The sequence below is a fragment of the Cottoperca gobio genome, chromosome 18 (genome assembly GCF_900634415.1).
Source record: "Cottoperca gobio chromosome 18, fCotGob3.1, whole genome shotgun sequence".
Taxonomy (NCBI): Eukaryota; Metazoa; Chordata; class Actinopteri; order Perciformes; family Bovichtidae; genus Cottoperca; species Cottoperca gobio.
Window position 1 is genome coordinate 1148463 of NC_041372.1, and position 17166 is coordinate 1165628.

A 17166-nucleotide genomic window follows, 5' to 3' on the forward strand; every position below is an offset into this window, starting at 1 on the left:
TGTGGGAGTTTTTAACGGCGATGTTTCACTCGCAATTTCTTACATGATTTAATCTAATAAATGCTCCAATATATCACAAATATCAAAGACTAGTGAAAATGTGAAATAACTTTAACAGATTTGTGTATTAAAACTGTTTATTTTCTTCTTTCCTCTCGTTAATCATCTCTCGACCCTCAGATGTATCTGCCGTCTCTGTATGTAAATCTGTATAATAATAATAATAGTTTGAACCAGTAACATTAATGCTTCTGTATTAATATGATATGATGTCATACACCAGTAAAAAGGGCCAAACCAGTACTTTATACTACAGTTGACATATTCTTTACTTATTAAGTAGGACTTTTACTTGTAATGGATCATTTATACATTGCTGCTTAAGTAAATTATCTGAATACTTCTTACACCTCTGGATACATGTCTAACTTTAGTGCATTGATCCCTGGTGCTTAATTATTGTAGCTTTTAAATGTATTTATTAAACTGGGCTGTACAAGTTAAAAGACCCTGCAGAGGCCACATGAGGTGTACAGGCTCAGATGCTGCCATGGTGAGTCCCTCTGCACTAAACGGGTGCACTAAACCTTTCCACATTTTACAGACGACCCGTTTGCAACATATTTTCTCCCCTAAAAGTGTGAAAGTGCCCTCTGATGAGAGGGAATAACTTGATGTCCAGGGTTGTATTACTGGAGCACAGCCCTGGAGCTGGGAGGCCGAGGTGTCAGGACAACCAGCAAGCGGCGCTTCAGTCCCAGGCAGCCCCGGCTCTCGGTGAACATGTCCAGAGGATCGAGTTACACGACGCCCCATCTTTAAGCCCCAGTCAGTGCGCCGTTAGCCGCAGGACAACAGAGCAGAGGAGAGGGGACAGGCCGCCGGGGAAGTACAGGCTCCACACTCATGTAAGTGAATATTTCAGCACACAGTGTCGCTCCAGGAAATCTTACTGAAGATTTGGGAGTGGAAATAACAACTTGAGCTTGTTGCAGGGAGTCGCCTTTGTTAGCTACACTGTCGCTAATGAGAGGGACATTTCACGAGACGTCTGGTGTGGCGGCGAAGCGAGAAAACCGCTACAAGTGTCTCTTTTTAAGTGTATCGTGTTTTCTGTGAACTGTAAGGAGCCACCGTGGGGGGGTTTAGTCCCAAACATGTCCGACTATGTAACTTCTTCACCGTGTCCTCTCGCCTGTTGCTTTGCTCCATGGATGAGATAGTGAAGGAGGAGGAGGAGTTGAGAAAAGCGGATTGTCCCAAGTGCCTTGGCCACTTTATTCAAAATACCAGCAAACCTGACTGGATTTACTTGAAATCCGCGTACTTCTATTACAGCAAACGCTTTGTTAAGATAAGCAAGTGTTACATGGGGACGTGAATCCATCCGACATTGCCTATTATTTTGGAGAAGAAAGTGCACGAGGACATGACAGCCCGTTATAATCATCTGTGGTCACAGCAAAGCTCACACATGACTTCAACGAGTATTCTCGGAGCTCCCGTGTTTTGTGGAAAAGTCTACTTTGTAACAGCAGCTAATGAGTTTCTTCGGCCTTCTAGGAATCATTACAAGCCTCCGGATACTGCAGAGTGAATAATCTCTGTCTTAATAATGTTTACCTCCAATACACCGGACCCTGCTAGAAGTCCCTGAAAGCACCACGTATAACAACGTTCTAATTATTTATAATTCAGGTTACAAACATTTCTCTTTCCAAGTGCCTATGATTGAGCTACTATGTTTTACTATTTTATAAATACCACTTATTGTTAATTATGTGTCCCTCTGTTTAATAACTGCTTCATGTACTTTGTGCTCTATTTGTTTTTATAATATTTTATATGGGATGTTCCTTTCTCTTTATTTATGTAAAGTGTGAAATGAGCTGTAGAGATACACTTGTTATTTTGACATATTATTACAAAAGAACTGGGCAGGTCATCGAAAACCAACTACATAAGCTAAATACCATATTGTATTATTATATTAATGTGTATTTATTCAATCTGAAATGAATATTTCTCTGGAACTGGATGCCAGGAGCAATTTAAATCATAATTTGGGCGCTCATACATTTGAAAAAGGTTTCAGTAGCAGAAATAAAGTAGTAAAGATCATCAGAATTATTATATTCTCCTGCAGCGATGTATTATATATACTGTATAAATGTATATTAATACCTAAAGTTCAACACTAATTAAAACTAAGTTTTACACCCGTACAACAAAACAAACCCAATAATTGACAGGTTGAAGAAAGTGACCTCGTACTGTATGTAGAAAGTCAGTTATATAAGTTATAATGAAGCAAAATAAAATAAATAAATAAATAAAGCAGCGCTGTGGTGATCCCGCTGCCACATGTTGTAGCTATTCTCAGAGTCGGCTTTTAATTACCTTAGCAATCTCCTTTAATCGTGTAATGTCTCCCTGAGTCATGTCATGCTCAAAACAAAGCCACAAAGTCAAGTGTGACGTTCCTGAGATGGGAGTTGACAGCCATGACACCTCTGACAACAGCACGAGTCAAACACATTCATATTATCATTCACACGACGCTTCTCTGATTCCAGCATGTGACAGACACATGAACCACATGTAACTTAACGACAACATGGAGTGTCAAACACAAAATCAGATTCATATTGAGTTACATGTAACTTTCATATAAAGGATAAAAGCCCACGTAAACTAATGCTGATAAAAGATATTGTCATTTCATGATATAATATAATATAAAAGAATAAAAATGCAATTACACCCTTTCCAAGAGCAATAAACATATAAGTCTTAACAATATTCAGACATGGGAAACTAATCCTAAATGAATAAAAGATAAAAGAAATAAAACCACACGACCAAAGCAATAAACAAAATGACTCTGGTAACAGAAATGTGCAGCGTCAGCGCGTCGCAGTGAAACGCCTGCAGTTTGTTCTGCATCCTGTCGACTCCGATGCTGGAGACACTCTTATGTAAGCACAAGGAGCAATGTGGAGGTCAGGGCGATGACGTCATGTCCATATATGGAACGCTGAGTGCATCGTAGTGACTGAGACAGGAGAGCTGCAAACATTACTTAGATTGTGATTATTTTTTAAAACAAAAAAAGATTGAGGACTTCTTTTCTTCATGTGCGAAGAAACCTGGACTGTAATAAAACAAGCTTTATGCATTTATTATATGCACTAGATCACCAGGTGGGAAATTCTAATAGACAAAACAATAATTAAGATTAATATAGGATAAAAAGTAATTGTTGCCGTTTTATTATGATGCAAGCAGGTCCGACACTGGTCTTAACATAAGTGATAAGACAAGCCTGAATATGAATTTTAATCATCAGAAAGGTCAAAAATGTGCTAAATTGATCTGATAGGAGTAAATTGGATAATGGTATTTAACGCCGGCTGGAGACATGTCGTGCATGTTACACATTCCAGAGAAGGGAGTCCCAGCGATGTGAATGCCCAGGTGCTAATCCATCAGTAAGAGCATTAGTAAATATAAGAGAACCAAGCGGCAGGAGATGCTCAAAGAGACACTGCAGTTCCTCAGCACAATGGTTCCTCTGTGATGTTATGGTGACGCATTTTAAGAGATAAAAATGTCCCTGACAGAATGGAAATTAATCAGTTTTCTGTTTCATGTTGACCTTTCATCAGAGAGGTTTTAAGAAGTTGGGTTCAGAGGAGAATGAGCCTCTCAAGCTCTTACTTCCTGTGTGTACGGTGTGTTGTGCACGTTAAAGAAGAGTGTGTGTCCTCATGTTCAGTTCTCTCACACATTGTGTTTTTCTTCGCAGGCCTTGAGAAAGGAAGAGTTTTCTGTTAATGGGGAGAAATCACATTCAGCTGGAGTTCTGAAAATGATAGAAACGATGGGTAAGCAATCACACCGAGTGTTCTTTATTATAATATAAAATACATGATAAGGATGCGATAAGTGTGTCCTTTGTATCCATCGAACGTTATTTTCTCTCATTCCTCTGAATACAGTAAACTTTATTAACTAATGTATATCACCAGGAAACTTCCCCAGTTCATTACTTACATTAAGAGTTAAACATTTATTCAAATGTTATGTTTAAATATGCAAATAAGGAATTATTTAATGCTAACTTTTAGTGAATTTAGGAGAAATCTACTCACATACATAAACAAAGTTAGTCAAATAAACTCCTAAATGTGGATTTTGGATGTTTTTCTTCCATTAGTTTGAACAAGACAAATTCACCAGTGCATGAAAGACGAGTGTCCCCCTGGTCGGACTTTACCCTCTTACACCAAACACAATCTTTACTCCATTCACCTGTATTGTCTCCCCTTAAAAAACTCTATTTGGAAACTTGAAGAATTCAATATCAAACGTCATATTCCTTCAATTTTTGACAATTCAAACATTGTGCTGTGCTCCAGGGCCACACACACACACACGCACACACACACACACACACACACACACACACACACACACACACACACGCACGCACACACGCACACACACACACCTCACTCTGAGGGACTCCTCATTATGCTCAGTGCTCAGAGCAGTGGTGAACAGAGGAAGCTGCAGAGTCTCTGGTGTTATTGGCTTGTGTACAACCTTTGTTCAAACAACAACACATCTAAGTGCAAAAAAGAGCTTTTGGACCCTGTGAACGCCCTATTAGGTGTTAGTCACAGTTGGTGAGCTTCGGAAATTGCTTCATTTCTGTCCGGTTGACGTTGGTCTGGCCCATTCTCACTAACAAGCCACTCTGGAGTTGCTCGATTGCGGGGCTTATGCAAGGTCCAGCAAGCAAATTGTGGAGAGCCTGCTTCTTTTATCTTCTCCTGCTGATACCCATTCATTGTTCCTGTGCAACCCACCATTGACCCGAAAGCCAAAAAGAGGAGATATTGCTATTCTGAAGACAAACAGTTTTCTTTGCTTCGGTGCAAAACCTGCCGGGTCTGGTTAGCAGCAGTCAGCCTGCACTAAGCCTGCAGGTGGAGATGTGTGGCTCCCTGCTGCCTGTGCTCATTTACAAACAATTACAGAAATAAGATAAAAGGCAACATGGAGGTTATTGTTATTAAAGTAAAAACAAATCATAAATGTCCAAACACCCTTCCCTGTCTCTCTGCCCCTGTACTGATAAAGCATCTGTCCTCATCTCCACCTCTATCTCTCCCACGCCTGCTTCTCCCTGCGTCCACTCCTTCACTCCGGCCGGCGCTGTCACTGAAATATGCGACGGCTTGCAGACACTCAGCGTGCCTTGCAGGCGGTGGAGCGTCTCCAGGCCAAGCTGAAGGAGCGGGGGGAGGTGCCCACCGAGGAGAAGCTCAGCCTGCTCAAATCTGTGCTCCAGAGCCCCCTCTTCCACCAGATCCTCGCCTTGCAGAAGTCGGTCCAGCATCTCAGAGACCAGGTACACTCACGATTACTTCATGCTGTACCGTGTCGGTCCAAGTATCCATAATGTTGCAATAAACACAACTGTAGGACTATTTTATCTATTCAAAGCTTTGTTTTCAGCCTCAAATATGGAGATTGTCTGCTTTTTATATCATATTAAAGTGAATATCTTTGAATATTTTAGGCTGGCTGACAAAAGAAGACATTTAAAGACATCACTTTGGACATTTCTTCACTATTTTCTGACATTTTATAGACCAAATCATTAATTGATTAATCTCAAAATGAATGATCCATAATGAAAAATATGTTCTGGAGAAACAACTCAGAATGTCCCAGATTAAACTCTGAAAATGGTGTTTTATTGTGAAGTAAGCACATGGATCCACCTCATCACAGCATGCTGTGTCATCTCACAATATTTTATCGTTTTCTCTCGTACATTTGTTTTTACTCGTAAATGTTTGACTTTAATCTCAGAAGTTCTTAGTATTTCTCTGTATATCCCCCCCCTCCCTCCCCCGGCTCTGTAATGTTTTAGTTTCTTGTCTCCTACAATGTCCTGAGTGACCTCATTGTTAACCCCCCCCCCCCCCTTATAATCTCCATCCCCAATAGTGGAGCTGCGATGGCCAAATTGCTGTCAGGGTTCACATGAGCCGGACATATAGCTCAGATAGTTGGTCGAACTTTTGGAGCTGATTCTCTCCATTGAGGATAAAACATTTTAGGAGAGAGTTGTTGAGTACGGTGGAAAGGGGCCGGGGTAAGCGTTTGAGAAATAGAGACGGAAATATGCGAGCTATGCAGTGGGAGGCAGGGAGGCTCCAGCGCTGTACCCCTTGTGGAATTTAGATTATAAAAGCTCTGCTGGCATTTTTGTGTTCTGCAGATTTTTCTTATTACAAAAGAGGTACATTCCTCCTCCGTGTGTGTGTGTGTGTTGATGCATGTGTTTGTTTTTACTAAACAACATTTGTCAAGCAGCCATTCATCCTGAATTCCTTTCAGATCTTGGAATGGACTCGTTCCACGTAGTAAAAACGTTACAAAGACGTACTTCTGTCACTGTTGTGTTTTTATTGAGCTTACAAAGCAGAACTGCACTTGTTTGGCCCCTTAAGCTCAACCAAATGGGAGCAAGGGTGCGTTTTGTGTTTTGTTGTGAGACAAGAGCCAGACAATAAACACACACACAAATACACACACACACACAGTCCGTCTCCCGGCTCTGCTAGTTAGGCCTTGCACAGCCCACGTTGCTATGGCAACAAGGCCCGACTCTCCAATGAGAAAGAGGCCGCAGTGTGAAGTGGGGCAGAAACAATTTCTTAAATGTGCAAGAACCAAACTGGAACTTTAATCCTCTTAGCCAGGCCCCAGCTAACAAAGCTCATGCATGAGGACAGCAACTTAGCAGCATGCTACGCTACGTTAGCCCGAGCATAGGGTTTTGTTTGCAGCATGCAGCACTAATGTGTTCCTCAGGACTAATCTGGGACTGTATTTAAAGGGGAGCCATAATTTACACTACACGTTCCCAAATGCTGAAAGTTGAGCACTTAACTTCCCAAAATGCAAATGCACAAGTCCACAAGGATAGCTTCAGCGCGGCTACGCCGTATGCCAAATGAGTGTTTATGAAATTATGGCTGTGCATGTGTTGTGTCCGTCCTTTTGAATCCAATTCAGATGGTCATAAACATTATGCCCTTTGGCTAATGAAATTGGAAAAACACGGTTTTATGTAGATGTCTCGTTCATGTAATTCATCTGTCACACAAGTAAAGTCATTGCAGTAATTAAAACCCAAACATATTAAGGCATCCAGATGGCCAGAGATGCTTTCCCCCCGCCGTGATAGAAATATTGTATTTGGAGCCTCGTCATTGTTGGAACATCAGCTAAGAGCCATTATGCCCTGAAGGATTAGACTGTCAGGGATCCAGCTAATCGTGGTGGATAACAAACTATCTGGCATCCCAGTCGTCTCACACACACACACACACACACACACACACTCTTCAGGGTTTTGGTGTCTAAAATTAAACTGGCTAAATGTTTACGTCCACAGTAGGAATGAGTCATGATGTTTTTTGTTTGAACTTTTAATTGTTTTTTGTTGGATTATCTCCAGTAATTGCAGCTCTCTGCAGGATCATTCTGCAGACATTCAAAGCTGTCGTGTAGCCACAAACAGACATCCTCACATTTATATTCAGGTGAAAATGCATATCAGAACTCTGTCAGTGCAACATCTGCCGTTTTCAACATCGCTCGATGCGTGTTTGTTTATTCCAGGAGAGTGTCCCGGCGTCACGTGGGAGCGACCTCGCCGACCTCGCCGATCACGGTGACCACGTAGCGGCAGTTAAGCCCAATGACGGCCACGTTTCCTACTCAGACATATCAACGTCTACACTCATCAATGGAAAGACACCATCGGAAGAATTTGAACATCTTGTTCACTCCATGGCGCAGGTAAAGACACAAGCTTCATTTGTACACTCTTTCTTAACTCACACCTAATATCCAGACAGTTAACGAGCAGAACACACAGCGAGGCACAAATGGACTTCTACACACGGCCTGCAGCTTTCACACTATAGTGAATTAGCACAACGCCATATTACATGTGTATATATATAAATTCTATTTATGTGTGTATGATTCAGGGGCGCTACTTGACACACGTGGATCTGCTGAAGCCAGAGTCGGGAGGTCTGGGCTTCAGCGTGGTGGGCCTAAAGAGCGAGAACCGCGGCGAGCTCGGCATCTTCATCCAGGAAATCCAACCAGGAAGTGTGGCTGACTGGTACGTAAGAAGCAACATGCCACCCTTTAAAGACTTTAAGATTAAAGTCTTATCGCAGCAAAGTCAACGTTCCAGAAAGTTTTTCAACATTTGGCCTTTTGTTGAAGAATTAAGGAATTCAAATTTTTACAACTTGTTTCTAATTGCTTTTGATCAAACGACAGTTCCTCTGTACACAGTGTATATCTGATGTACTTCTGTCCCTCTGACAGTGATGGGAAGCTGAAGGAAGCTGACCAGATCTTAGCCATCAACGGGCAGATCCTGGACCAGACCGTGAGCCACCAGCAGGCGATAGGCATCCTGCAGAGTGCTTCAGAGAGGGTGCAGCTCACGGTGGCACGAGGACCCATACCTCAGCTCAGCAGCAGTCCTGCAGTGTCCCGCACGCCCTCTGCTGCCAGCACACTGTCAGCCAACTCCAGCGCGGTACAAAAACTCTCTCCCTCTAATGTCGAGAAGGAGAACGCTCACACGCACTTACTTATTTTAAAAACAAGAAATGTGCAGAAAGAACTCTGCAAGGAATGTGGAATAGGTACACAACGTGACTCGATGTTCTGTGGAGGCACACAAAAAACTACAGCTGGTCACACACATGCTTTGAGTGTGTAACACACACACACACACACAGTTGAGCAGCTCCTGCAAACCAACATTGTAAAATGTGACGACAGCAGGACGAACGCAGGAACACAGCGACAAATGCTTATTATATTCACAATGAAAACACCATCTGCATTATCCATTCAACTACTTTTACAACTGGATGAATAAAAGTGTTATTTGCTTTATTGTTCCTCCTCTTTGCGACGCCTAGTGGCAGCACGTGGAAACCATCGAGCTGGTCAACGATGGTACTGGTCTCGGCTTCGGTATTGTGGGAGGAAAGACGACTGGAGTTATTGTCAAAACCATCCTTCCTGGAGGCATCGCTGATCAGGTGATCACCGCAGGAGGGGGCTTTCTATTGTTAATAGCTGTTGTGTGTACTGTGTTTACCATAAATGCTCTGGAGAGATGGATGTGGTCAGTTAAGTATTGTGAGAATTACAAGCACATAATGAAGTCTTCTGTTTGGTACTGAGAGTTTCATTATGGGTTTGGATTTCTACTGAAGCTACACAGACTTATTAAACGGGCATCGGGCCCAGAGTAACCCCCCCCCCCACATGCACAGACCAATCCAGTAAACGCACTTTTTTCTCCCTCAGGATGGCCGCCTGCGCAGCGGCGACCACATCCTGAGGATCGGAGACACTGACCTGCACGGGATGGGCAGCGAGCAGGTGGCGCAGGTGCTCCGGTTGTGTGGTAACAGGGTGAAGCTGGTGGTGACTCGGGGGCCTGCGGAAGACGGCCCCTCTGTCTCCGCGGTCATGCCCGTGGTGCTGCCCACCGTCAGCGAGCAGGTGAGAGGCTGCTTCCCTCTGAAACACACGTTAAGAATAAGGAATGTGTTGGAATAGAGAATCACTATAGTAAAGCAGTTTCTCTAATACACACGAGTTCTTTTAGTCGTATCCTCTTCCTGAATAAATGGAAGTTATCAGCATGGCCTGTGACTCACACAGAAACACAGAAACAACCAAACAGTGATTTCAGAGCCATTCTCAAGGCCCTATTTAAACATGGATGATATGCAGTGACTCACTGGATGAAGGACATCATCTCCTTTTGATTGCACACATGATCTGTTGTTTTATGGCTCAGAGCGCTCACTATCCAAGCAGCCACTGTGGTGCAGTCCAGGACTTTTATTTTTTACTGCCGTTGTCAAATGAATCATCCTTTACTTTATTTCTGTTATCAGTGGATGTTGACCTGTCATTATTATTCATCTGCTCACAGGGCTATGAGGAAGAGGAGGATGAAGCGTTTGACGTGAGCCTCACCAAGAACGCGCAGGGACTGGGCATCACCATCGCCGGATATGTTGGAGATAAAAACTCAGGTGAGAAATGGAACAAATGAACATTTAAATGAAAGAGTCGTGTTTAAAAACCTCCATTAACGTCCACTGAGTTGTTATTATTAATATTGGGTTAATATTAGACCTACATGCAGGTGACATTCAAATGAACGCTTGTATTTTAACCCAAAAGGTGTTTTTTACTTCCCTAAAAGTGTCCAAAATAGTCAACTTTGAAATATCTTTTCACATTTATTGGTTGATAAAATGTAGCGATTAGCGCCAATAAAAGACAGCATCTTATTATAAGCTGATTTATTCATTTAATGAATGAATTAATGAACGGCCTTTGCTGAAAAGTCTTTATTTTTCAAGGTGAGAGTGTGCACTGGGTTCATCTGTGTTTATGACTTCTGTAATACTGAAACCTGCTCACTCATCCACACTCTGAACATCTGTTTGCTTCTCGTCTCTTTCATGTGTTGTCCTTGTTCCGACGGCTCAGAGCCCTCTGGCATCTTTGTGAAGAGCATAACTAAAGACAGCGCTGTGGATCAAGATGGCCGGATTCATGTTGGAGACCAGATAATCGCTGTAAGTACAACAATTATGCTCTTTGTTCTATTACTATTCCCTCTCTTCGGTAGCGTGAGGTAATAATAAAATCTATTAAAGTGGTCACATTTAGGCAATAGAGGGTAATTATGAGACGCATAATGAATAATTAACTGATAGTTCTTAGAGTGTTTTTCCTTGAGACTTGAATTAGCAGTCAGAGCTTCATTACTGCAAGACGTTAACGATGAGGGAATGTTGCTTTGTGTCTTTCTAAAGGTCCATCTGTGTGCTTGATTGAGTTTTCTTCTTAAATGATAAAGTGCTTTGGGACACAATTTAAGAACTTAAAACATTTCATTGACTGAATTATTGACTTATGCAGTTTCTACCTGTCCTAAATGATCTAAATAAATAAAGGTAAAGGCTGAAAGAGATGTGAATACTTCTGTGAAGCACTACTTAAGGGCTGCAACTACGATTATGTTCATTATTGATTAATGGTGATTAGTGGTTTATAACATGTCCATCCCAGTTCCTCAAAGTCCAAGTTGATGTCCTTGAATGTCTTATTTTGTCACTTTAATAAGATGTAAAACAGAGAAAAGCAGCAGATCTCCATATTTTAGAGGCTGAAAACAGCTTTTTCTGACATTTTGCTTGAAAAATGTATTACTTTCTATCGACCGACTAATGGATTAGTTGACTAATCGTTGCAGCTCTAATGATGTTATAATCACTTTGACTAATGTTTCAATGTTCTCTTCTAAACAGAAATATATATGATTTTGTATAATTTCACAATTTCTATCTTCAAAGCTATAAAAATACATAAAATCACAATATTTTCATGTTTTCTTCAGTAAAGTATTCACCAAATACTCTTATACTACAAATACCAATTATTATTATCAAAGTATTTTCATATCCTGCATAATGTATGTCCAGACACTGTCCTCACAATGTCCTAGACAATGTCCTCACAATGTCCAGACAATGTCCTCACAATGTCCAGACACTGTCCTCACAATGTCCAGACAATGTCCTCACAATGTCCAGACACTGTCCTCACAATGTCCAGACACTGTCCTCACAATGTCCAGACAATGTCCTCACAATGTCCAGACAATGTCCTCACAATATCCTCACAATGTCCAGACACTGTCCTCACAATGTCCAGACACTGTCCTCACAATGTCCTCACAATGTCCAGACAATGTCCTAGACAATGTCCAGACAATATCCTCACAATGTCCAGACACTGTCCTCACAATGTCCAGACAATGTCCTAGACAATGTCCAGACAATGTCCAGACAATGTCCTCACAATGTCCAGACAATGTCCTCACAATGTCCTCACAATGTCCAGACAATGTCCTCACAATGTCCAGACAATGTCCTCACAATGTCCTCACAATGTCCAGACAATGTCCTCACAATGTCCTCACAATGTCCAGACAATGTCCTCACAATGTCCAGACAATGTCCTCACAATGTCCTCACAATGTCCAGTCAATGTCCAGACAATGTCCTAGACAATGTCCAGACAATATCCTCACAATGTCCAGACAATGTCCTCACAATGTCCTAGACAATGTCCTCACAATGTCCAGACACTGTCCTCACAATGTCCTCACAATGTCCAGACAATGTCCTCACACTCACAATGTCCTCACAATGTCCAGACAATGTCCTCACACTCACAATGTCCTCACACTCACAATGTCCTCACACTCACAATGTCCAGACAATGTCCTCACACTCACAATGTCATCACAAACGCTGTGCAGGTGGACTGTGTCAACATCCGGGGCTACACCAACCAGCAGGCAGTGGAAGTGCTCCGACACACTGGCCAGACGGTGCACCTGAAGCTGATCCGGAGGGGCTTCAGGCCCGACGAGATCCCCCCCGCTGTGGCCCCCAGTGTCACCGCGCTGCCCCCGTCCACCACCATCATCCCCACCACCACCATCGTCATGATGGAGCTGGAGCTGGAGAGGAAGAAGGCTGAGGAGGCTGCTCAAGGTAGACATTTAATGAGGACAAAAACACACTTCCTGTCAAAGAAAGGTGCCGCTTGATGTGTAAATGTGTCAGACATCTATCAATATAGTTAAAATACAGAAAGCAGCCGCAGATACAAACAGAGTCAAATACGGTTCAGACTAATGTCAACATCGTGATTTATTATAGAATGAGAAAGGTGGGAGGCAAAAATAATAATTCATAATTCATGATATTATTCTCTTAAAATGAAACCAAAACATACTGGAATCACTTTAACTGAGAAACAAATGGTTTTATAGCATCAGAGATGAAACATGTGAAGATATTCACGATTATACTGATTATATATCTTATAGCGGGGTCTCTCCTGCTACTGAATGATTTATTTGTTAATATTTTAAGTAAACATCTTACATCCTTCACAGTGAAACATTTATTATTTTTGCCTGTTGGAAATAGCAATAGCGCGGAAAACACATGTTGTAAAACAGTTTACATATAACCGGCTGCACTGACCGTCAGCTCGTTCAGACCCTGAAATAAATCCAGTAATTGAGTCACAGCTGAGGTCTGCATGTGTGTGTATGCTCGTTCCCATGATGTTTCCTTTTTGTTTTTTCATCATGATAACATCAAACACGAGAGACAAAGTGTAAACAGAAAGCTTCTCGCCTCCAGCTGCCTTGACTTAGACCTCCAGGCTGCTACCCAAGCAAGAAAAGAAACATGCATACATGAAGCTTGAGAGTGATTATATCTGGCAACAGGAAGTTCAAGCCCAAAAACACTGCAGAAAAACAGCCCGAGCAGCGAGGGTGGTCTCGTGGAGTATAACAGATAATAACAGAGTAGCGATAAACATGGAACAAGTATTATTCTGATAAGGAAATTATAGCTGATACATTCATTGACTTAACTCCGGTGCAGCAGGTGGCAGTACGTACCTTTAAAGTTGGTTTGCAATCCGCCAAAAAACCCAGAGAAGAAGAACAACAAGTGCAGCACGCCGACTGGAGATAGTGATATGTGATATGTGAATATGAATCCATCTTTATCACATGTTAGCCTCAACATATTATATGAGCTTATGTCCCTCCAGTTAAAAACACAGCACAGTTTGGTGAGTAAGAATATATTTAGCTTGAGATCAGAGGCTTGTAATGGATCATTAACTGGGATTGGGATTAACAGGAGAAATGTAACTGTTCAGGTTGTTGAGCTCCTTTTCTAGTATTAGTTTTATGTTGGCACTTAAAATGTGCTGTTGTATAGCGTACTCATTTCATGGGCGGCCACTTCGCTGCCCTGTGGAACTCCGAAGACATAAACAGTGGCAGGAAGTTGTAAAGAAAAGCAGCAGCGTCATTAAACAGATATTAGACGTTTAGAGTCTAATCAGCCAGGACAGCTTTTTCAAACTCTTCTGTGAGAATGAAGTAGTATCAAATAAAAAAAGAAAGTAATTCATATATTTGTTGTGCGGTTAGTGGAGAGCAGATGACCTGTCATGTGTCTCACTCCCCACTGTGTGTTTACAGGCACCGCAGATGAAAAGCCGCTGCAGACAAAGAGTGAAGGATCTGATGTCAGCCCAGTCACGGATCAGCTGACAGAAGACAAACATGGTAGGAGGCTGCCTGGGATTCTTCTTTAAGTGCGGCAGCAGAGATACTGGGCACACATCTGACAGATAAGGGTTACTGTTGTCAGGAACACACTCACAAGCAGAACACACACTGCTTAGGAAACAACTGACGTGTGTGTTGTGGCAGGAGTTAGAACAACGCAGATCAAAGTTTGTTCTTCAGTGGGTCTGATCTGGAAGACAACACAAGTACTTAGAAATGTACGCTGCGCTGCAGAAACACTTTTTCCTTTTATGTTGTTTTGTGTATTAATACTTTTGTATTGTATTCTTTAAGGGACGAAGCTAACAGCCTCTGAAGAGGAAGAACTGATGAAGAAGTGGCTCGAGATTCTGGGTCCAAGTAATGAAGTCGTAGTAAGTTTCATTATCTTCTCTCTGCATCAAATTGCAGCTGCAACGATTAGTCGACTGATCAATCGTTAAAGTCATTTCTCAAGCAAAAATGTGAGAAGATGTTGTATATCATAGTAAAGTGAATATATTTGGGGTTTGGACAGAACAAGACATGTAAAGACATCTTGTTAGGACATTTTTCACTATTTTATAGACCAAACAATTGATCAAGTAAATAATCGGCAGATTAAATGATAATTAATCGTTAGTCCCTGAATCAAGTTATACTGACCAGAGCTCTTGGACATTTGCTTCATAATGTTTAATAACTAAAACCTTCTATCTTCAAAAGCAGAACAACAGTCGTCAAACCAAACGGATTGAGTCATGAGCACGTTTGAAAGTGAAAGAATGAAGTTTCGCATGCTAACTGAGATGTTTCCCTTCCAGGTGGCTCAGGTGGAGAAGTTCAGTGAGAACAGCGGGCTGGGCATCAGTCTGGAAGCCTGCAGCGGGCATCACTACATCCGCTCTGTTCTACCTGAGGGCCCTGTGGGTTGCTGCGGCCAGCTGTTCAGTGGAGACGAGCTGCTGGAGGTGCGTGGCGCCTGAAAGGAAGAGCCTTTAGTTTCACGGTGTAGAACTTTCATGTTTGTTTGCCATTAAAACTTACAGAGGCTCAGCCTGTTCTTATCCGACGCTCACTTCTCCTTCCTCAGGTTAATGGTTTATCGCTGATCGGTGAAACCCACAAGGAAGTAGTGAGAATCCTGAAGGAGCTTCCTCTCTGCGTGTACATGACCTGCTGTCGGCCCGCCCCGCACCTGCAGACGGACATGGACGAACCAGAGTCACAGACTTTGCCCACAATGTTGACATTAAAGGTACTGCATCTGCACCTGCACCTGCACCTGCACCTGCACCTGCACCTGCATCTGCACATGCACCTGCTTCTGCACCTGTGGAACTAAAGCAAATTCACTTACATGTACGACTTTTTGCGTGTACGTTTTTCAACTTTCAGTGACTGAATCATGAAAGCTTTTGCAGCAGATGATGGTTTCCCCGCCTCTGCATATAATAAGCACGGGAATATGATTGGAGAGCAATATTCCTGAAGTCCTCCTGCTTTATAACACATCGAGCGTTAATAGCTTAACCAGAGCTGTCAATCACTCCACTGGCTTTCCACATTGTCAACCCTGATGGATTAAGACTTAGCAATAAGCAGATGAGGCTGAAAGTTTGTTAAAACCAATTCTAGTAATACGTCAGCAGCAGCCGGAGATATTAGACATCAAAAACAGCTTTCCTCTGGGGGAAGGTTGTTTTCATCTCCAGCTTTAACTGTGATAATGCACTAAGGCCAGAGCATCCCAGACATTTCCCTTTTATCTCCTGCCAGAAACACAACCGGAGGGTAGCAGCCGATGGGTTGGGAGAGAAAGTGAGGCAGGCTGTTACATAGAGATTTTGGGCTTTTCCTCTGCAGAAACAAACAGACCTGAGCAGCGTACGAGCCGCTGAAGACTCAGAGGTGAAGGCAGCGACAGCGACACAGAATAATGTGACAGAGGAGGCCGTAGGATCTCCCCTCGCTATGTGGGAGCTGGAGATCCAGAATATCGAGCTGGAAAAGGGAGAAGGGGGATTAGGATTCAGCATTTTGGACTACCAGGTGGGAAATCTTCCTGGGATTTATAGAAGGTTTCATAAGACATGGATCTATTGTTATTTTACAGCAGTTTATTTGTACTTTTATAGATATTGTTTCTATCATAAGCGTATGTAATAGTCACAACATTGATATTTTTGGAATATTGTCTGTTTTCACCCACATGTAAATGCTTCCTTTGACAGTTATACAAATATTATATAATCTTGTTCACGGATATCAGAGCCGAGCGCGTCGTCCACTTTGGGAACATTAAATCTGATTTAAGACTTCCAGAGGATGTCCTGCAGACAAGCCTTAAAAATAGATAAACTCAGGTCAATAAGGACATTTTTTATAATTATAAAGCTTATTGTTATTTAAAATGTTTACGTTGTAGTGTTTTTAATAAATGATTCCAGAATATATAAAGCTAAATGAAACTACCTGTTGATCTTCTGACTGCACTCTCCCGGCTCCGCCACAGGACCCGCTGGACCCCGCCAAGACGGTGATCGTGATTCGCTCTCTTGTTCCCAACGGCGTGGCCGAGCATGATGGCAGACTGTTGCCAGGCGACCGGCTCATGTATGTTAACACCACCAACCTGGAGAATGCCAGCCTGGAGGACGCCGTGCAGGCGCTGAAGGGAGCGAACCTCGGCATGGTCCAGATAGGAGTAGCCAAACCGCTGCCTGTAAGCATTACAATAGTATTTACTCTGTTCTGTGCTTGAACCCGTCTGAGAACTGAAGGCAGAATATGACGTGTGTGTTGGGGATCTCTCACTGCGTGCATGGGAGTCAGGTTGTCTTTGTATCCAGTCACGACGG

General features: G+C 42.4%; 1 protein-coding gene across 1 annotated transcript in view; it reads left to right on the forward strand.

The window, feature by feature from the left end:
* Window positions 1-850: 850 nt before the first annotated feature.
* The window catches only part of mpdz (multiple PDZ domain crumbs cell polarity complex component), a 41094-nt gene continuing 24778 nt past the window's right edge, over window positions 851-17166 (forward strand). Inside the window, 17 exon segments of the mRNA XM_029454661.1 lie at window positions 851-908; window positions 3809-3887; window positions 5253-5419; window positions 7708-7887; window positions 8082-8221; window positions 8434-8650; window positions 9042-9164; window positions 9436-9633; window positions 10073-10175; window positions 10639-10727; window positions 12479-12716; window positions 14237-14323; window positions 14621-14700; window positions 15130-15276; window positions 15399-15563; window positions 16172-16357; window positions 16821-17030. Of these exon segments, the coding sequence (XP_029310521.1) occupies window positions 3872-3887; window positions 5253-5419; window positions 7708-7887; window positions 8082-8221; window positions 8434-8650; window positions 9042-9164; window positions 9436-9633; window positions 10073-10175; window positions 10639-10727; window positions 12479-12716; window positions 14237-14323; window positions 14621-14700; window positions 15130-15276; window positions 15399-15563; window positions 16172-16357; window positions 16821-17030 (2346 nt within the window). The 5' untranslated portion in view covers window positions 851-908; window positions 3809-3871.